The sequence below is a fragment of the Protomyctophum bolini genome, assembly GCF_963924005.1.
Source record: "Protomyctophum bolini genome assembly, chromosome: 22".
Lineage (NCBI taxonomy): Eukaryota > Metazoa > Chordata > Actinopteri > Myctophiformes > Myctophidae > Protomyctophum > Protomyctophum bolini.
The window spans coordinates 23,454,947-23,477,065 of NC_137883.1; the positions used below are offsets into that span (position 1 = coordinate 23,454,947).

Below are 22,119 nucleotides of genomic sequence, written 5' to 3' on the forward strand. Positions count from 1 at the left end.
GTATTTATTTAAAGACCTTTAAAGCGTCGGATAAAGCCAACTTGGATCGTGACAAATCATGACAACAAACCAAGCAAATAATTACAAAAATGAAAAACAACAAAAAAAAAGTATTGTACCCTGCCCCCTTTTTTCTTCTTTCTAATTATTTTTATCGGCCCAAAAACATAGTGTTTGTTGTCATGATTTGTCACGATCTGAGTTGGCAAAATTAGTTTGAGGCTTACAGACTTTAAATAAATACTTTTTGGGAAAAATTAATGGGGAATTCTTTCCTGGGCCTGTCGTCGTCATGAAAGGGGGCGGGACTGCGACACTCTAGTCTATAATATACATGACAGCAGCATTTCCATTCAAACTAGGCTGGGCAAATTCATCAATACTATAATCAATGTCAATAAGCTCAGTGGCCTTGTGGTTAGAGTGTCCGCCCTGCCCCTGAGACTGGGAGGTCGGGGTCAGGTCATACCAAAGACTATGAAAAAATGGGACCCTGCTTGGTACAGTAGCATCAAGGGTTGGATTGGGTAAAGTCCCTGTGACATACAAGCGTCAGAAACAGGAGGAGATGTCTCGGCAAGGCCTACTATAATCAATATTGTGACATGACACTAGATATATCATCTAGGATATTGTGATATTACATACAGATAAAGTGTTATCGTTAATATCGATATTATCGCAAACCCTACGACATTCTGTCGTCACGGGAGTATGCATGTATCATCCCATGAAAACAATAGCAGACATGGTTGCTGTCCGGTGGAAACCAAAAGGGTTACTTTGCAGGATTTCTAGCAGCATTACTGTATGTGCAGCAGATCTGCAGATCTCAGATCAGCAGATCTCAAGTCAAGACGCGTCGCTTCGAGCCGTGTTTGGACCTCGTGGATCTGCCATCTTGGATACCTTTGTGTGAGGTATGATCAAGTAGGGCGTTAATAATGTACCAAAGAACACGAAGAATAATATGGCGATAAGAGGCTTCTGCTCGACGGCAACAACACACAACAACTGCCATAACAGAAGCTCTCCTCTCCCTCTCTCCCTTTGTGTGCGTGTGTGCGTGCGTGCGCGCGTGCGTGCGTGGGCGGGGTGGCTGATTCATGCTCTTGTGCATCGATTAGCTTGATGCACAACAGGTGTGTCATCACCACAGCCAGCTCACGAGTCTCATTAGCCGGAGTCAGGCAGCTGGTCCTGTCTGCAGTACGCTCGCTGCACACTGGAAACGTGACGCTGTGACCCGACTCACTCCAGCAGGGGAGCAGACAGAGCACTTTGTCCACACCCAGCCCTGTGTGCATCCTGGAACACAGCCAGACCCAGTGGAAAACCACCACAAAAACACCTAACTGGTACTCTGTACATTTACTCAAATACTGGTGTATTTCCAACTCTTTTACTTCTACTCCACTGCGTGTCAGAGGCAAATATTGTACTTTAAAACTTTATTCTGCATAATGAGCATATCTTTTGCAGACCCTTTGGCGTTTGTACCGATGACACAGGTGACATTGATTAAAGCCCCAGTTATACTTCATGGCTAGTGCTGCATTCCATAAATAGCAGATCTATACAAGCTTGTAGATCTGCAATTTACTGAGCACGACACCGCCACCAAACGGAGTATAACGGAGGCTTAACTGATCATGTGTTGTAGGTATATCAGCTACTCTACTGTATCAATACAAGTGTATCAGCAATGTAGAATCTAAGTGTCCCAGAGAACAGGCTATTGATTTAGTTTTGTTCCCCCAGGCCACCGGTCGGTGGTGCCAACAGTATAGCTGAGCTGAATACTGATGACTCTCCTGCCATTCAGTGACAGACACAGACGGACACGACGGAAAGCCGCTGGGTGGATTTCACCGGAACTTCAAATGCTTCTAATTGCAAGAAGTGGAGGCTCTCACTCACTAGTATTCAAAGTGTGGTGAATCTTCCTAGGAAGACTGCCTGCCCCCTGTCAAAAATACATACATAATATTACTGTAGAATTATAGTTATATGAACTCATACACGGAATCCTTTATAAAGATAAGATAAGTAAGATAAGTAAGGTCAAGTATGATTGACAGATTATAATGCATTATAATCTTGTAACTGCAAGATAACAGTTACGTTTATAAGCAAGCCCAGTGTGGATATGATTGCATAAAAGGATACTGTCGATTCTGTATGTGAGACCATGGTTTAACTGACGCGATCTCACTTCCCTGACAATGTTAGGGAAGATAAGCCAAATAAGGAAGTGCTCCACCGTGCTCGGAGGAAGTACTTGAGCTCTTTAAAGGAAAGGGGACGTCGTTAGCAGATCCATTTCAACGGCCAGGTGTGCTGAACTGAAGGATGTTGGTCTTTCACATAATGACGCAGGCTAAAGCCCAAACCACAGCAGTTGCAACTCCTTGCAACAAAACCGTTCAACCACACCAACTCAAGGAGTTGCATTGGTGTGGTTGACCTCCATTCAGGACGGGAACCCCTTTTGGTGTTTTAAGCATTATGTTATACTTTGGCTATTTTGGAGAAAAATAAATTGTGAAAATGTGGCGCAAATCTTTGAATAATATATTCTTTCAGAGTAAACTTTTTGACTAAAATCTGTCAATACATTTAGTCTTAGTTTTAGTCATCATGGCTTAGTTTTCATTTAGTTTCCGTCAGTGGAAAAAGGTAGTCGACGAACATTTCTCGTCTTAGTTTTAGTCGACGAAAACAACACTGGTGACCCCCCGTACTCCAACAACAACAAGAGAGGAGAGAGGAGGAGGTCGATAAACGGTCAGGTATCACTTTACAACTACTGCACTGTGTACAGTTTATACGACAAGTGTCGCGGATGATTGTCACTCCCCCATGGGGACTGGCTGGCCTGGTGGTGTTTAAGGGTCTTTATCAGGCTTCATTAGAGGAGACACCTAAGCCCTGTGTGATCTCAGGTAGCCATGATGGGTGAGCGGAGCGGCCTTTGTGCTGAGCCCAACGTTTTTAATGCCGCTCTCCTCAGCACAAACACTGAGAGGCCACTGAGACTATTAGGCCGTTCATCCCATATTAACCCTGTCTGCTTCCAACACGCACCACCAGCAGCAGCACCAGCACACTATTGTACCTCCAAATAACTGTTACTGAAATTGAAGGGGAAAAAAATCTAATGGTAAATGGTGCATTTATATAGCACCTTTATCCAAGGCACTTTACATACATTGGTAGACAAACAGGAGAAGGGTGCACACCAGTATTGGTGAGGTGCTGAAGGTCTAAGGCGATAAAAGGCTGCACACTCATAGCCACCATGCTGGAAATGTATTAAAAAGAAGCCAACGTTTCGACCTGTAAGGTCTTCTTCAGGGAATGCAATACATACAGTAGATTGTGCATTACATTCACCCATTCACACACACACACACACACACACACACACACACACACACACACACACACACACACACACATTCACACACCGATGGCAGAGGAAACCATGCAAGGCACCAACCTGCACATGGGTTTTTGAGGACCGCTAGCCCCTCCGGTATATTCAGCTATTAGTGTAGATTTCCGTCCTACACAAACATTAAATTCCCATTGACAATGAATGGATAATTTTACATCATAGCGTCTGAGCAAATAGGCACAGTGTCTATTTTAGGTCATGATGATGTACGATCATATAAGAGCGCCCCTCACTTCACACGGGTGTGATTTGTTTTTCTATAGAGAAAGTAGCCAATCTGTGCCACATCGTGGTGCACTGTGAATTTGTAGAGCGACTGTTTCCTCTGTGACGATGAAGTAGGGCATTACATCTACGAACGATAACACAATGTGGAAATATTGAAGATGCAAACGGCAACGATAACGTCGGTATGGTGGGGTCATTATTATTAGCCTGTAGCTTTAATGCTTCAGACTGCGATGATTAGATTTGACTTCATTATCCCCCTGGGAAATCTGTCCTCCTAAGGAGCAGTGAACCATCACAGGCTGGGGGGGGGGCGCCCAGAGGAATCAATATGCTGTTCATTCAACTGCTACTGTAGATGATACTGTACAACCAAGAGGATAGAAAATGTAACCGAGAGAGCATAACCGAGAAGGTACACTACTACACACACTAAAAGTAATTTTTTGTACATTTGTGAGAGCCGTGCGTGTGTACTCAGACTACTCACCAAGCTGCTACTACCACCGTTACAGCAGCAGAGCTTCTACTTTAAGGACCTGATCTGCAGTCAGCGTCTATAGAGCTTCCTGTGTATCACTATCCACTATCCTACACCAGCACAGCTTGTACTGTGCTGGTCTGGAGTCAGCGTCTGCACTAGAGCTTCCTGTGCGTGCGGAATCATCAGAAATAAGCACAGGAAATGGGCTTTAGATAGTGACACCGCCGCTGCAGCTCACAGTCTCTACACTGTGTTCATAATGCGAACAGGTGTTCTTTAATATGTTTGTGTGTTTCTGGGCGAGTGCACGAGTCCATCTGGTTACAGTTGTTACAGTACACTCCTCTGAGTTAGATTAATCACCCTCGGGGCCTGTTGAGGGGGGGCTAACATTCAGCCAGATCGCCAAGCCCTCACAATGTGTCACAACTTTAACCCATTCTGGTGTTTTAAGCATTACGTTATACTTTAGCTACTGTGAAATAGCAGATCTACAAGCTCATAGTGCGGGACCGAATGCCGCGGTACCAGCTTGTAGAGCTGCTATTTTTGAAAAATCATGAAAATGTGGCGCAAATCTTTGAATATATATTCTTTCACGTAACGTATTTAACTAAAATCTTTGCTTCTGGGGGGGTCCCTGGAACTACATATTTTCAGATGGGGGTCCGCAGCCAAATACAGATAATTCTGGGGGTCCTTGACATGAAAAAGGAGTATAGCTGAGTTTCTGCTACCTTTGATGGTTTAATAGTTGGATCGTGAAAAGTAACAGTTTTAATTTGGACACACAAGGTTTCCACCCAACAGAGATAATCTGCTGTGATATTGACCAGGGAGGACGTGACGTATAGAGTGACTTATGGCTTTTAAAGAATTCTATGTGGTCCCAGACATGTAATCTCTGAAGAGACGAGACGACGAGTATAAGATAATACATTATTTCTGCGTCAAGGAGTCCCGGTCATGGTCCTGTGTCCAGGAGGACACAGGGGTCCCGGTCACGATCCCTGTGTCCAGGAGGACACAGGGGTCCCGGTCATGGTCCCTGCGTCCAGGAGGACACAGGGGTCCGGTTCACGGTCCCTGCGTCCAGGAGGACACAGGGGTCCCGGTCACGGTCCTGCGTCCAGGAGGACACAGGGGTCCCGGTCATGGTCCCTGCGTCCAGGAGGACACAGGGGTCCCGGTCACGGTCCTGCGTCCAGGAGGACACAGGGGTCCCGGTCATGGTCCCTGCGTCCAGGAGGACACAGGGGTCCGGGTCACGGTCCCTGCGTCCAGGAGGACACAGGGGTCCCGGTCATGGTCCCTGCGTCCAGGAGGACACAGGGGTCCGGGTCACGGTCCCTGCGTCCAGGAGGACACAGGGGTCCGGGTCACGGTCCCTGCGTCCAGGAGGACACAGGGGTCCCGGTCATGGTCCCTGCGTCCAGGAGGACACAGGGGTCCCGGTCATGGTCCCTGCGTCCAGGAGGACACAGGGGTCCGGGTCACGGTCCCTGCGTCCAGGAGGACACAGGGGTCCCGGTCATGGTCCCTGCGTCCAGGAGGACACAGGGGTCCCGGTCATGGTCCCTGCGTCCAGGAGGACACAGGGGTCCCGGACCAGTCATGACTCGGGCCTGCTGCTGTTGGCCGGCGTTCCGGCTGTCCCAGAGTGTGTATCTATATTTACTCAGCCATGACCTCACAGCGCAGGAAGGATCGGATGGACGGAAGGAGGGAACGGCTGCTCTCTCTCTTTCAGCGTACTAGCGTGTGTGTGTGGGTGTGTGTGTGCGTGTGTGTGTGCGTGTGCGTGCGTGTGCATGTGCGTGTGTGTGTGTGCGTGTGTTCGTGTGTGTGTGTGTGTGTGTGTGTGTGTGCGTGTGTGTGTGTGTGTGTGTGTGTGTGTGCGTGTGTGTGATAATAGTGCAGTGTGTCCCATTATAATGGGTCGCAAAAATAAATAACAGAAAGTTTCAAAAAATATAAACGTCCATGTTTTCCTAATTCCTATAATGTTTCCTAATTAAAAACTGTGGTGAGAAGAGCCCAATCTACAAGCCAAACTGCAACACACTATTTGTATTTATGTAGGGCTTAAGTGCTTAATTGATAATGTCATGTTTGTTTGTTTTATTTTACTTTGTGTCTTTTGGGGGTCTCGACTCGGGGGTCTGGGAACCCCCTACTCGACTGTAATATTCAACTAGATTAGTTTTTAGATTAGACGTTGAGCCCAGAGTGATATTGGTTTTCAGAGCCCGTTCAACATAGCAACGATGCTACCATTCCTTGTTGCGTGTTTCTGTCGAGAAGAAACCTCCATTTTTTAGGTTTTTTCTTTTTTCTTTTTGGCATAAATCAGTGCTATTGAACACCCTTTATGTCTGTGTGTTGTTTCGAAAATATTGAACCAATGGAAAGTAGTAGAAAGTGCTTTGGACAAAACCTCTTAACTCCATTGGACCCTCAAAATGTCTGCTAAAGCAACTAACTAAAAAAATATATAAGGTTTTCTTAATTTCCTGAAAAATTTACATTTTTCATTTCCTGAAAAATGAACATTTTGGAGTTATGAGGTTTACTCCCGACAGCAGAGATGTACAACATCACAGCGTTGTGAGCCTGTACAGTACGGGATCCGCACGTACAGTAATTCCGCTCAAACATGCGCTCATGCTCCCGTGCTTGCGGTTATGGTTAGGTTAGGGTTTGAGGTACAGTAAGTTGTCATTTGTCGGACCAATGACTATAGCCTGAACTAAGTACAGTATACTGCACCCGTACAGTCTAGAGTACATCTGCTATTTACTGAGGACAACACCAGTGTGCAAATAAAGTATAAATCAGGCTTCACACACACCACAACATGTCAGGGAGAGGGGGGGGTCTGCTTAACCCATTTTGGGGCGGGAACCCTTTTTGGTGTTAGCATTATGCTATGCTTTAGCTATTGAAAAATAGCAGATCTACAAGCTCACAGCGCGCTACCGAGTGGCGCGCTACGAGCTTGTAGGTCTGCTATTTTTGAAAAATCGAAGAACGACTGACATAGAAACATAGCTTTTTCAGAAAACTGTCAGGTCAAAATGGGTTAATGCTGCAAATGACGGAGTGGAAAAAGCCCCCCCGTCAGTGTCTCCGTCCAGATGGCATTATTATTATTGCGAAGTGACGACTGAAGGGGGTGATCTCAGCGTTATGAAGTGACGACTGAAAGGGGTGATCTCAGCGTTATGAAGTGACGACTGAAGGGGGTGATCTCAGCGTTGGGGAGGGTATGGGGAGGGTTTTAGAAGCGCCATGTGTGTGACGATGCCGGTTGAGTTTGTTTTAGTTGGAGACGGTCACTATGTTGATGAAGAATCATGAGGAACAGAACAGTACGGCAGGATGGGCTGAAGTGAAATATGTTTTTGTAGAGTAACAACAATAGATGGGAGGGGAGGGGAGGGGGTCAACAGATTGTTCAGGGAGGGGAAGCACGTATTCCTATGCGATCTGGGGTGGAAGTTGGAGCGTTGGGGGCGGCCGGAAGGAGCAGGGTGAAGGCTCTATGTCCTCCCGGTGAGGGCTCCTCAGTGGTATAGGTGAGGATGCAACTAGCATCACGTAGCCAGCCTTCATCTGCCTTTAGCAATGCATATTGCCCCAGGAGGATTAAGTCTCTGAAGTGGGAGGACGAAATGGAGACGACGGCCAACCAGATTCGTCTGGAACCAGGCTATAACCAACCAGGGCCCAGTATTCAAATATGGGGGCGGGAGTCGCGGGACATTGCGAGAAAAGAAATCTAACACTGACCAAGATGCCCGCTGACCAAGAGGTCCAGGCGCATGCCACATAATATAGGCTCTGGCCTGGCAGCGTGTTGCGTGTTCGAGTCCCGTTCATGACGACCTTTGCTGCATGTCTCTCCCCTTCTCTCACTCCCACTTTCCTGTCTGTCTTAACTAATAACTATCAATAAAGGCAAAATAACCCCGCCCAAACATCAAACACTGAGAAGGACGAGAATAATATCCACGCAGTGATATCAGTATCGCTACTTGAGGCTAGGATGCGACAGCAGTGACAACAACACAGAAACGTAAAAGGCGTCTTACCGTTTTCCTCTCGGTTTTCAGCTCCTGCAGGTAACTGGTCAGCACGCTGATGATCTGAGAGTTCAGGTTCTCCGAGATGACCTCGTGTTGACCGGCGTAGTCGTTCAGCTCGTTGAGGCTCGCCAGGAACGCTCGGCAGAATGTGTATCTGTAACACAGGAAGTGACATCACAGAGACGATTAGGTGGCGAGGCAGTTACAGTATGAACATTTTTAACCCATTCTGGGCGAGATCCCCTTTTTGGTGTTTCAAGCATTGTTATACGAGCTTGTAGGTTTGCTATTTTCTAAAAATCGTGAAAATGTGGCACAAATCTTTGAATATATTCTTTCAGAGCGAACATTTTTAACTCAAAGTTCAAGTAGCTGTATTCATTCAAATAAATCCTGGATTGTCTGCTAAAAAACACGGAAGTAGAAAAATGAAAATAAACTCACTTGCTCTCCTCCTCTTCTCGCGAGCTCTTCTTGGGTTGGTACTTCTTTGATAGATTTCTGTAAGGAAAAAAAGATCCAGTGAGTTTTGAAATACGAATACACAACCACTGTTTCTCAACAACAACAAAAAGTTGAAAACCACTAGCCTACCGGATATTAAACTATAATCCAAAAGGCTGAGAATCACTATAGCCACACTTTCTCCGTTCATTGGTAAGAGACAGTTGCACAAACGTACTTAGTCTACTGGAAGCCCCCATAGCCCATACCATAGGTACCATGTTAGACCCAGAAATGTGGGTTAGTTTAAACTTTTATGATTCAAATGTCATCTATAGGCTTAGCAGATGATATTAAGCTTGGTTGCTAAAAGTTGCACGTTGAGAAATGTGAGTAATTAGCATAATATGCGACCATACCATTAACATCAAGGCATGATGCTTAAGGCTGTTTAAGTATCATGTGATGTGTCAAACTAGGGGTTTTTTATGATGCTAAAAAAAGTGGCTATTTGAGCCCAAGGAGTGTTTTTGTGAAAAACTAATGATTGGAATGGATTCATATTCATAATCATGAAAACCCCCTATAGTTTGACACGTCACATGATGACATTTTGATTTATTTGTTGCCTTATACAGGATGTTAATGGTATGGTCACTTATTATGCTAACTGCATTTCGTCCTATTAGTATTACTGTCCTTGTGAATGTGTACACATGTCACATGGTCCACTGCAGAATTGGTCTGCCACAGTACTACTCTCTCATATTAATGAATGACCCCCCCCCCCCCCTCTCTTCCAGTAGCAGTATAAGTCATCGCCCCAGGACTCAAGAGGAGAAGCACACACACAGACATACAGAACCAGTCAGGAACGAGAGCAGCAGGAGTTCCGTACACAGTACTATATGTTGGCCATGTCCCCATTTTGACATTGAGTGGCATTGGGCCCGTGGCGTGGAGTTAAGTGAATTGTAGGCCAGGCCAGCCATGGTGACACAGCTGTCACGAAGCAGGAGGAGGAGATGGATGATGGATGGACAGGCAGCGTGTGGCACAAGTATGGCTGAGACAGCGCTCCGTATAACTAGTCCAACCTATTATGTAAAAAGAATATATATAATATTTTTACAAAAACAGGAGATTTCTTTTTCATGAACAACGAGGTCAACTAGTGGATTTACTAGTCGACTAGTTGAATAGTGGGCAGCGGTAGCCGAACGGTTTGCGGAGCGGTCTTGATATCAGAAGGTTGCTAGTTCGTATCCCCGGACCGGCACGTTAAAATTACCACCGCTGAAGTGCCCTTGGACAAGTCATTGAACCCCTACCATGAAATGTTCTATGAGCAGGGCCTGGCTGTAAACAAGTTCTTGAGCTTAGTCCAGTTACCCTGGGTAAACATAGTACCTTTCCTTTCCTTTATTCGACTAGTTGCTTAAAGCCCTAGTGTGCCGCTATGCATACAATTTACAAATTAGCAGATGCTCTTTATCCAAGGGTATTGGCACTGATGAACACGCCCCCAGAGCCTGCACAATGTAGTGGGGATCGTTTGAAATGAAAATCTGTGCCTAGATAACGACGTTATGTTGAATGACGTGGTTAATGATCACGCCTAGAGGCCTCTTCCCAAGACTTTGTGGGACAGTCAAGGGTTTATAGTATACTCTTGTCTCTTTCCAGGTGTTGTTCAGGTGCCTGAAGGCCTTTGAACACACTTGCCGCCTAGTCATTAATTTTCAATGAGAGGTGAGCATTCAGGTATAGGGGGACATGTCTGACATAAGGACACATTTCACATAATGACACATCACATAGTGACACATCAAAACTAAGCACCAATGTGTAGCCTTCACCAGAGTGTAGAGTAGCGACACGCTTGGAACTATTGCCTATGGGCTATAGTTCCAAACATTTGGAACTGTCCCATTGAGATAGAATGAGCACTTCCGCATTCCATTGTTACAATGGGAGTCAACGCTAGTGTCGCCACTCTCTTACTAATATTACTCTGGCCTTCACGCACAGCGATGATGTCGTCTGATGCATGATGTCACTGTGTTTCTCATTAACCCGTTAAGCGCTGGCGGGTGGAAACCTTGTTCAAAGCCGCTATACTTTTCAGAAAACTGAGAAAAGGCCCTGTACGTGTTCCAATGGAACCAGTGTCGTTGTTATTTAGAAAATGTTCAGAAATCTCAAGAGATCTCGGGGGGGGGGGGGGGGGGGGGGGGGACTATGTTGTTGAGCAACACATGCCACACCCAGACAAAAGAAAAAAATAATTTTCTCCCAATTGATTGATTTTGTCCCAATTGGTATGTAAGCCAATTCCCAATTCCCCAGCCTCTCTACGAGTGCTCCATCTCTGCTGACCGCCACAATAAGTCATTGGGAGGGTCAAGATATAACCTCGGTTCTCCACCCGGTACTCATCTTCTTTTCACCTGACAGTGAAGGGTCTCACTTTAATTAATGTTAAATGTTAAATCTTAAACATAACAAAAAATACATGATCTATACCAGCCAAGACTTGTGTAACAAGTAACACTTGTTATGCACACGACGACACCGTTGGGTGAAGAAATAGGGTATTCATTTACACAAACGAAACATGACAATTTGGAGATACGAGGTATCTGTGCGACATCAGTAATATATTAATATTAACCAGGACCCTCCAGGGGTCTACGTTAGGCCCCCCTCCCTACTTTTCGTACCTCACCGGAAATATAGCAGATCCTAAAGTGGTGAGCCTCATGGTAGATCAGCTATTTTCACTGAATGTTTACCCCAGAATATATAGACACTATAGAGTGTTTCCGAGACACGTTTGAAATGTTTGATGAAACCCTTACCATAATTACAACAGTTAATTATATGAGGCACTCACCAGTTTACATGAAAATACAATAACTCAACCACCACCAGGCACTGAAGGGATTAGACAGTAATGGACACTAAACTGAATGTCTACAGCGTACTCTGTTGTTGTAGAGGTGCATGGTTATAATTCCAACGGAAATTAATAATGCATGCTCCAAAACAGTATTGCCCTGGCACTCTGTTTGCACTCCATCCTCCTCTCTCTACTACACCCCTCCCTGTCTGCTCTGTTGCTAGGCAGAATATCACTCTCTTCCTTTCTCAGTCATCCTCTCTCTCTCTCTCTCTTAACTCATTTAGCTCAGGAACGGAACCCCTTCAAGGACCCCAAAGGGGGGGTCCCCGGACCACACTTTGAGAACCACTGTACTCTATCTACTGTACTATGGATTATTAGGTCAGTGTAATTTTGGGGGAGGAAGGTCATTCACATTGCCCTGCACCAGGATAGAGGCCATTACAGTGGAAGAGGATTAATCCTGGATTACACACGTGTGCGTGCATGTGTGTGTGTGTGTGTGTGTGTGTGTGTGTGTGTGTGTGTGTGTGTGTGTGTGTGTGTGTGTGTGTGTGTGAGAGAGAGATTGGTGGGTGATAGTAAAAGCATTAGCACAGTTCTAGTGTGGTCTGTCTGTAACATTTATATATTTATATATTCACAAGCTCACAACACATCGCAGCGCGACGTGTTGTAGATCTGCTCTTTTCACCTAGAATAGGGTTCACGTGGTCAATTGTATTTGTTGGAAATAGACGATCTACACATTAAGCGCACAGCGCGTTGCATTGTGACAACTTTTGAGCTCGCATATAGATCCGCTATTTTCACCTTTTAAGACATGCCCAGAATAGGGACTCATGGGTTCACGTGGGTTAAAATGTTCATGAAATACAGAACGCTCAACCCGTCTTTCATTAAGATGCTGATAATGACAAAAGCAAAGGAACACTAAGGGTTTATTACAAAATAAAATAGTAAATGCTACATTTATATATTATATATTATCCATGTTAATTAACGTCCTGTAAGTAGATTTACAGGACTAGTGTTGTTCAAGTGGCTCTTATTTTGATGAGGCAATTTCTGCACAGGAAGTCCGTTTCACTTGTAAACAAGCTACGATGGATGAGCTGTCAAAGTGCTAGTCGCCACGTTAGCGACCATAGGCTGTCTACAATATGAAAACTATGCATGATCTGTCACTTAAACAATGTAGCTTACACACGGAATTAAACATGGAACCTGCAGCATTAGGTGAGTAATTCATTGTATATGTGTTGGACGTTTGTGGTTGTGCTAATGATAAACGGACACCTGCTGCTAGTGGGATCCTCCTGCTGCTTAACGACTACAAATACACTGGGCAGCTTTGCATCTTTTGCATTTTCCCGTGTGAAAGCAGCATAACGTTGTGGCAGGATACGTACAGGTGCTCCTTTGAGTACTAGCCAAAAATATTAATGTGCCCGCTGCTTATATGAGACAGGCACAGACCTGCTCATCAGGAGCAGTTATGGGTTCAGTGTCTTGTTCAGTTATGGGTTCAGTGTCTTGCTCAAGGACGTCACTTCGACACTAGCCTCGGAAACCCAGACGTTTTATTTACTTCGACACCAACACATGGGAAGCCCGGGATCGAACCGGGAACCTTTCCGATTCCCAAGGCAAGCGGTCGCTCTACCTCCCGAGCCACTGACGCCCTTAATAAATAAAATTGAATAGACAAAAGTGGAATGGCCAATACCATTAACCCATTCTGGGCGGGGACCCTTTTTCATTATGTTATACTTTATAGCTATTGAAAAATAGCAGATCTACAAGCACGTTGCGCTGCACCCTATTTTGGAAAAATCGTGAAAATGTGAATGTGATTTTCAGAAAACCTTTGAATATGAATCATGGAGTAGTAACAGTTTTCGACATACAGTAGACGCTATATTTTGACATACATCATCTCTGTCAAACGTAATTTCCTCTTTTGTGTGTGTGTGTGTGTCTGCGTAACCAATAAGGTATCATACAGTAGGCTATAAGTACAGTGTGTACAGTACAGTATGTACTTGTGTGTCTATGAGTGCACCTCAAGTATTCTTCTCACACTGCCATGTTTGTTTTGCAGAATGAAGGTCAAATTAGAAAAAGGAAACTCTAGCCAGTAAACTTATGGTATATATAGACCTATATTTCAATGTAGAAAGAGTCAAATGTTAAAGGTATATTCAGTGATGTCACTTAATTCAAATATTGCTTATTTTTTTTGTTTTGTTGTGATAATCCTCCCTCCCGAGTGTGCTGACCATATAAGCCTCATAAGGAGTTCTTCCCTGTCCCCAGCTAACCCCTGGGGGTCAAAAAACCTCCAACCCCCTGGGGATCCAGGGGGGTCCCCAGCTAAATGATTGGTAGTTAGGAACAACAATTTGTACCCTTACGGGTCTGTAACCTCGGACCCCCAAAATTATACGTATTTCGCCGCAGACCACCATCTGAAAAGGCTTTGTGACAGGGACCCCCAGAAGTTGGCCACAGACCATCCTCTGAAAAGGCTTTGTGTTAGGGACCACCAGAAGAGAAGATTTATATAGACTTATAAGATTTATAGATATAAAACAAAGAAAATTCAATATTTTCCTAACATTTTCAATATTTACTTGCACAAGCAGAGCACGCAAGTACTGCGATCGTCTGGGTATGTATGTATGTCGTGGTATGTATGTCGGTGTCTCTTGTTTAAGACCGTAGCCCAATCAGGGACCAGCATCTCTGGCAACGTCATTGTTAACAGGCAATGAGGGACCAGTATTCCTGGTGATGCCAGTGGTGAGCGCACCTCATGGCATGGTTATTTTTCAAGGTCCATTATTTATTAGGCATTTGAGCCACATTGGATGACATTGCCTCTCAGACCCAAAACGTTCTCATCTCACTTTCTTCACATTCTCTAACTGTGTAGACTTCTAACAATAATTTAACTATTGAGTGTGTACAATTGGTTGACAACCACAGCTGTAGACAATCTGGCATTCTGAATGGGTATAGATATGTCGGTCAGACGATATGGAATTGGGTCAAATAATACTTGGTTTTAGGTTGGGTTTTTTTTTAATAGGTTTTAAGGATGGGTCTCCTGCAGCCTGTTGTTGGGATGTAAATGCAGTAGGAGAGGGATCTCCTAAGCCCATTGGCCCATCTCTCAGAGCAAAGGGACCAGTCACACGCCTCGTCTCTTCGCCAGTAAACCCAGTGGAGGCGTCAGGCATGCACAGTATGTGATTGGGGGGGGGGGGCAACACTTGTGGTCGGAGGGAGAAACAAATGTGGGTCAGACAGTTGGAGGATGATAACGCTGATACCACTGTCACCATGGAAACACAAGCTCCTCCCCCATCCCCCACTAACCTAACCTGACTTCCTCTCAGAGCCTGAAGCACACGCCAGTGACAAAAACAGAGAGAGGGGAGGGGGGGGCAGAGAGGGGGAGAGAGAGAGAGATAGAGAGAGAGATATGGAGAGAGAGAGAAAGAGGTGGGAGAGAGGGACTGAGAGTGAGACAGAGATAGGGAGGGAGAGAGAGAGAGATGGAGAGAAAGAGACGTGGGAGAGAGCCAGAGAGGGACTGAGGGACTGAGGGAGAGAGGGGGAGAGAGAGAGAGAGAGAGTGAGTGAGGGGGGGGGGGGGGAGTGAGAGAGGGGGAGAGAGAGAGAGAGAGAGAGAGAGAGAGAGAGAGAGAGAGAGAGAGAGAGAGTGAGTGAGGGGGGGGGGGAGTGAGAGAGGGGGAGAGAGCGAGGCAGATCGAGGCATAGCAAACAAGAGCCGGAGCTACAGTAGATTTATGCTCCAGGCCGAGGTTTGCACCTGAACTCATCTCTCACTGAGGAACAATAACATCGCCTATAGCTCGTTACAACACCTGGATAAAGAAGCAGCCATCTCTCACCGAGGAGCAATAACGTCACCCTGGTTGCAGCAGTACTGTACGTGCAGCATGGTGATGGAAACAGACCCGACCCAATACCGTCACCCTGGTTACAGCAGTACTGTACGTGCAGCACGGTGATGGACACACCGACCCGACCCAATAACGTCACCCTGGTTGCAGCAGTACTGTACGTGCAGCAGGGTGATGGGCACAGACCCGATCCAATAAGGTCACCCTGGTTGCAGCAGTACTGTACGTGCAGCACGGTGATGGAAACAGACCCGATCCAATACCGTCACCCTGGTTACAGCAGTACTGTACGTGCAGCACGGTGATGGAAACAGACCCGATCCAATACCGTCACCCTGGTTGCAGCAGTACTGTACGTGCAGCACGGTGATGGAAACAGACCCGATCCAATACCGTCACCCTGGTTGCAGCAGTACTGTACGTGCAGCACGGTGATGGACACAGACCCGATCCAATACCGTCACCCTGGTTACAGCAGTACTGTACGTGCAGCACGGTGATGGACGCCGAACCGAACACACTATCGCTCACACGGCCAGCGTGAATCACGACCTCCTCCTCCTCCTCCTAAGACCTATAAGTGCTTACCTCATTTGCTTTGCATAGCTGGCTTCGATCTCCGATCTCTCCTTGACGAATTTGGTGTACCGCTCGACAAACTCAATGCCCCACTGCGTGTGCTTCTCCAAGTTGTCAAATTGATCCTGCAGGAGGAGAGAAAGACAGAACGGACGATTAGAACACGACGAAGACAGAGAGCAGTGTTGGCGATAGTATAAATCAGTGGGTTTCAACCTTTTTCCTTATCCAGGCCCATTATTTATTGGGTAATTGAGCCACAGACCACCATTTGATGACATTTAGCCTCAAAATGTTGAATATTTTGTTGTCGTTGGACAAGATTTTGTCCACAATTCCATGCTGTATTGATGTTGGTGCCATATAGGAGAGATAACAGGCAAACGTTGAATTGTGTACACTTTTTGTAAATTAAATAATGCAGATGTTTAACATTAATGTAACATTAATGTAACCAAATGGACCCGGCTCAAGAGTTAAAGATCTATAAGGGTCCATTTGGTTACCAACTCTGGGACCACCTGGAACCCCCTCAAGGCCCACTGGTGGTCCCCGGACCACTGGTTGAAAACCACTGGTATAACTGATCAAACATCTGCTGCATCATCCACTGCAATAATGAAAAGAAGCATAGAGAAATAAGAAATTAAATAATAATGAATAATATTATGCAACGCTCCCTAGTACTACTATATTATTTAAGCCTAGCTGCAGAAGCTTGTGTGGCTATGGCTTATACTACGAACTGGACACCTGTTTTAGTTACAGATGGGCTATGTGTAATAACAAAGGATTATAATTCCCAGTGAGTGACACCTTTTTAATGCTTTTTAACCTTTATATTCATAATAAATAAATAAATCTCAGTTTTAAACTGGCCTGGGCCGCGGCTGAGAGGTCCCGGCAACTAGGCCGGTAATCCAGCCTGAAGGCGTGTCTAAAAATATCTATCTATCTCTCCACTTTGTGCAAAATGCAACAGTAGCCTACGTCTGTACTCATAAATGGTAAATGGTGCATTTATATAGCTCCTTTATCCTTTACCCTTTATCCTTTATCCAAAGATTGTGCATTACATTCACCCATTCACACACACATTAATACACCGATTGCGGCGGAAGCCATGCAAGGCACCAACCAACCAGCACATCGGGAGCAATTTGGGGTTCAGTGTCTTGTCCAAGGACACTTCGACATGTAGACAGGAGGAGCCGGGACTCGAACCGCCGACCCATGGATCATTGGACGACCTGCTCTACCTCCTTAGCCACAGCCGCCAATCATCAACCGTATACAGTACAACAACTATGTAGGCTATACTAGAAGTATACATGTTCTGTATGGACCAACGTGAAGTCACTTAGAGCCGGGGCATTATGGACAAAAAAACCCAATGCTAAACCAAATACCTGAAGACTAGCTGGTTTGTTGACACAACATTTACACAGCAAGAGTTTTGTTAGATATTATATTATAAACTAAAGGCATTACTGATATGGAATTTTTATCTAAGTGGGTAAAGAAAGACGAACAATAGTCTTGTCCACATTCTGATGAATAGAGAAGAATGTGGAATGGATGACGCAGCAGGAACGCAGGCCATTCACATACAGTAGTGTGATGGTTATAATTGGAGTGATCAAAGACATCAGTTTGGGGCTTTCCAGACAGAAATAATGCCTATTCTAGTTAATGACATTACTCAGTTTCAACGAGCAATCATTTATCTCTCCACTCGTCAGAAGCAGAAGCGAAGTGGGTAAAGGCAAATGACCTCTACTATCTCTAAACAACTTTTTGCAAATGTAACTAAGGGCTAGTTACATTACTAGGGCACTGATAGTTTACAGCAGGGGTCTTCAACAGGGGTCCGGGACCCCCTAGTCCTAGGCCCTAGGACCCCCTAGGACTTAGGGCCGTCCTCACTCCTCAGAGCTACTACAGGGGCCCGCCAAATATTTGTGCGATAGTACTTTTTTTTACATTTACCTACTCAAACTATTAGCCGAACATAGCCGATGTACTGCCTTGTACTGTCTATACACATGAACGTGAATCCAACACAACGATAGAGCTGCCAAACACTATGAAGCTATCTGTGAAATCTATATCTCTGTTTGTACAGTACGTACGTCTGTAATCCATGTACTGTAACCCGAGAACCGTTTGTCACATCGACTTCAAATTCGACACACGCGGTCCACTGTTCCACACCCCCACAGGGAGTGCAGCCAGTGCTCGGTGTCAAGTCCATCGGATAGCGGGTTTTCCAGAACCAGCACAAATGCCTCTGTCCGGACACTGGACCTGATCACCGCCTACAGTATAGCCCATCGCACACCGTCTGCGACCGTCTGCGGCGCGACGCGGCAGACGGAGCCGGTGTTCGATAGCTTCATTGAAAACAATGGAGGCGGCTGTGTCCGCCGTGCCGCGCGGCGGACGCAGCCGGTGTGTGGTGGGCTTTAATCTCCATATACCGTATGAAGCAGGCCTGTGGCCCTGTTCTGACATCACAAATTGTTCTGACATCACAATGAAATTCTGGCATCTGCATAGACTCCATAAGGCAAGCCTGACAAAGAACTCCATATATGGGCCTAAAAGGGACACAGACGTAATAACTGGGTGGGGCATGCATTTCCAACTTGCATCATTCCAAGTAGGCCAGTGCCAAAAGTTGTGCAACAGCAACAGTGCAACAGCAACACAATTGTATACAACATGTAGTGGGGGGTCCCCGCTTCATCTCTCTCTCTCTCTCCTTGGCTTGAAGAACGACCCCTGCCCTACAGATTTAATAACCCGTGGAGCTATTCAAGCTGTGGGGTCGTTTGTTCTTCTGTGACATCTGCACAAATCACATGGCTGACGTGACGACAGCTTGAGGTCATCTCTCTTATCGTGGCCGTCACATGTGCTCCCCCACACTGCAACAGTTTCCTGTGCAGAGCCAGACAATGTCTCTCCGCTTCGTACCACAGCATCACGGCAAAGCAGCATTGTTTGATACTGTGTAAACTGTAAACTGTAGCTTCCAGGAAATAAAGACATCATGTGTGATCTCCAAACCCTTGGCTGCATGACGTTGTTATTATGAGTATCTCATTTAGAAAGCCTCTAAAGAAATTGACTGCATTTGTACAGTGTTTTTCTCCAAAGCAATTTACAATGTATGCATTTTCACTCACACACTCACACACACACACACACACACACACACACACACACACACACACACACACACACACACACACACAGGCGAAGAAAATCATGCAAGCCACCAACCCAGGTGACACCAACATGTCCGTACACAAACGGACCGTTTGGTTCCATTTGAACACTCTCAGAGTCACAGACCTGTTATTCAGGGCTATCAATTTGTGTTTCTGGTCATTTTATTGTCCACTCATTTTGTATGTCTGTGGCAAAAAAAACCAACCTGCTCATCGGAAACGGTTAGGGGTTTTTGGCGTCTTGCTCAAGGACACGTAGCCAGCAGAAGGAGCAGGGAGATGGAATCTGGGACCTTCCGATCCCAAGGCGGTCGGCCACTCCACCACCTGAGCCCCCTGCCGCCCCTCACCACCATTATCGAATAGAATAAGCAGCCATCTAATTTAGAAAACCTCTAAAAAAAAAAGCTCAAGCCTAGTTTGTTTTAAGCTAAACTCACCACAGCGCAAATAGGCCATCATTACACGTTACCATCGGTGGTGAATGCTGGTTATACCAAAAGGATGTCATACATTTTGTACACGTCCACACAGCGACATACATATGATACAAATCACCTCCAAGCCACACCTAGGAAAACATAAAAATGAAACACAGCTATGATGATATGCGAGCTATGATATAATTGAATATGACCTTGGTTTGGCTCCAACAGTCCCCCATCTTCGCTACTAACATTTCTTTGTGAACCCTCCGGGTTCCAACGACGCCTCCTGTAGTACACCGGTCCGTCCCGTCTGAGCCCAGTCAGAAGGAACAATAGGAGGTGCATACAGTAAGCCTGCACTATTCCTGCACACTACCACTAACTAACCCCATCTGTACACCTTTATACAACCATTTCTGACACTGCACTGACTGAGACACATGCAGGAAGTGGTTGTCGAAGAGGGAAAGTTCAAGAAAACACTGCTGCTCAACAAGCCCATGTTGTATCATCATGCCACAATGAGCATATTGTTTGGCTAATCTGGCTACAAGGATCATACAACTAAGTACTAGTGTACATATCACTGATACCAGTTGTTTCATCTACTGTATAGTCTCAGCAAGTGTTTCTCAATTATTATAAGCAGACTCTGCCTCAGGTCGAAAAGGGTCAAATGAACACAGAGAAGTGTCTATGTTAGACCCCTGGTGGTCCCCAGACCCTGCGTTGAGAACCAATGTTGGTCTCTTAGACTTAGGCCACATTATGTTAAACAGAAAATGATAACAAATGCAGTCCCGATTTGATGAACGGGGGGGTATTCCAGTTATTATTATCATCATTATTCCATGTCATTACTCGGTGGTAATCAGCGGAAGCAACTTTGGCAAGATGGAACAAAAACAATTAGTCAATATTTAATAACCCCTTTCACATTGTTTAATAACCCCTTTCACATTGGCAATCCATTCTGGGCATTGCGTTACTCACTATAAGCTTAGGTTTACAAAACGACTTAAAAAAGAGAAAGAGAGAAAACAAACTCCCCTGAATTCTCAAAAACAATAGCAGCTCACAATATTTCACATGGAGGCAGTTGTGAGGTTGTAGATCGGCTATGTCTGCTGTACGTCGACCAAAGCAAATTATATAGTTAGTTATAACAAATAGACTGAACACACACTCCTTAAGGCTTAAGCCTTCTCTGTTCTTTTGTTCTGTTGTTGTCATTCTCTCCAAGTAGTATCTGTCTTCTTAAAGTGTGTTCCCATTGTTCCACCTACGTTTCAAACACAGTCAGCCCATTTTATTGCAGCATTTAGTTCATTAAACGCTGGGCAGCAGTCAGTCATTCCTGATTAATCCTGAAGGTCTCATCATGATATTAAATAAACCCCTGGCCACAAAGACACAGTACTGTACACAGTACTACACACACACACACACACACACACACACACACACACACACGCGTGCACGCGCACGCACGTGCATTTCTCCACACAGACAAGTCAAGATTACCGGCCGTTTCTGCAGGGGCACCATTGTGTCCGATGTGTCTCACACGGTTATCCAAAATCCCAAACGATTGTCCACCCTCTTCCCTTTCCAAAGAAGCAGGACGGACGGACGGACGGACGGACGGACGGACGGACGGACGGACGGACGGCGTACGGCGGTCTAGGTTAGAAAGGGTATCCGCGGTGAGCCCATATCCTCTCTGTGTATCCGAAACGGAGCGAGGAGGGCTGTAAAGATTCCAAGGACCCCCCGTTATAGATTAGGAACTTGGTTCCATGACCCCGTTCCCACACAAAGGCACAGCACCCACCCACTCACCCACACACACAGTCACACACACACACACACACCGCGGTTTGCCTGAGTGAGTAAGTAACCCCTGATTGTCGGGAAGCGGAGAGAATTCCAAGCAGGAAGCAAAAGCCGGGACCGCTACTCTCTCTCTCTCTCTCTCTCACACACACTGACTGCGTCTGAGGTCAGGGGCAGCCCCAGAGCCTCCCACCAGGCAGCGTTGGAGCTTAATGCTCCGTCAGGCATAAGGGGGAATAAGAGGGGGAGAGAGACCGGAGGTACAACAAAAGGGAGTACACCGCGCAAAGAATAGAAGAGGAGGGATTATGGGAGGAGATTAAATTGATGGGACACTTTTTTTTTTTTTGTGGTGAAGCATTAGCCCACATTGCAGGATAAATATAACACATACAAACATCCTGTGTGGCGAGTGAGATTTCCATATTTAACCTGGTTTCGAAAGAATAGTTCAGCCCAAAATAGTACTTATTTTCTATCAAATTACACACCCGTG

At 45.6% G+C, this 22,119-nt stretch overlaps 1 protein-coding gene across 16 annotated transcripts in view; it reads right to left on the minus strand.

Moving 5' to 3' along the window:
- fnbp1b (formin binding protein 1b) overlaps positions 1 to 22,119 on the minus strand; it is a gene marked incomplete at its 3' end in the record, with an annotated part of 101,696 nt that overhangs the window by 49,369 nt on the left and 30,208 nt on the right. For 15 of the 16 annotated variants that reach the window (XM_080755937.1, XM_080755936.1, XM_080755928.1 and 12 more), the window contains exons 2-4: positions 16,133 to 16,248; positions 8,705 to 8,761; positions 8,267 to 8,414 (exon numbers count right to left, since the gene is read on the minus strand). In XM_080755937.1, coding sequence (XP_080612063.1) covers positions 8,267 to 8,414; positions 8,705 to 8,761; positions 16,133 to 16,248 — 321 coding nt within the window. Of the gene's footprint in view, positions 1 to 8,266; positions 8,415 to 8,704; positions 8,762 to 16,132; positions 16,249 to 21,311; positions 21,803 to 22,119 lie in introns of those variants that run through there. The other variant, XM_080755934.1, reaches the window with a different exon arrangement.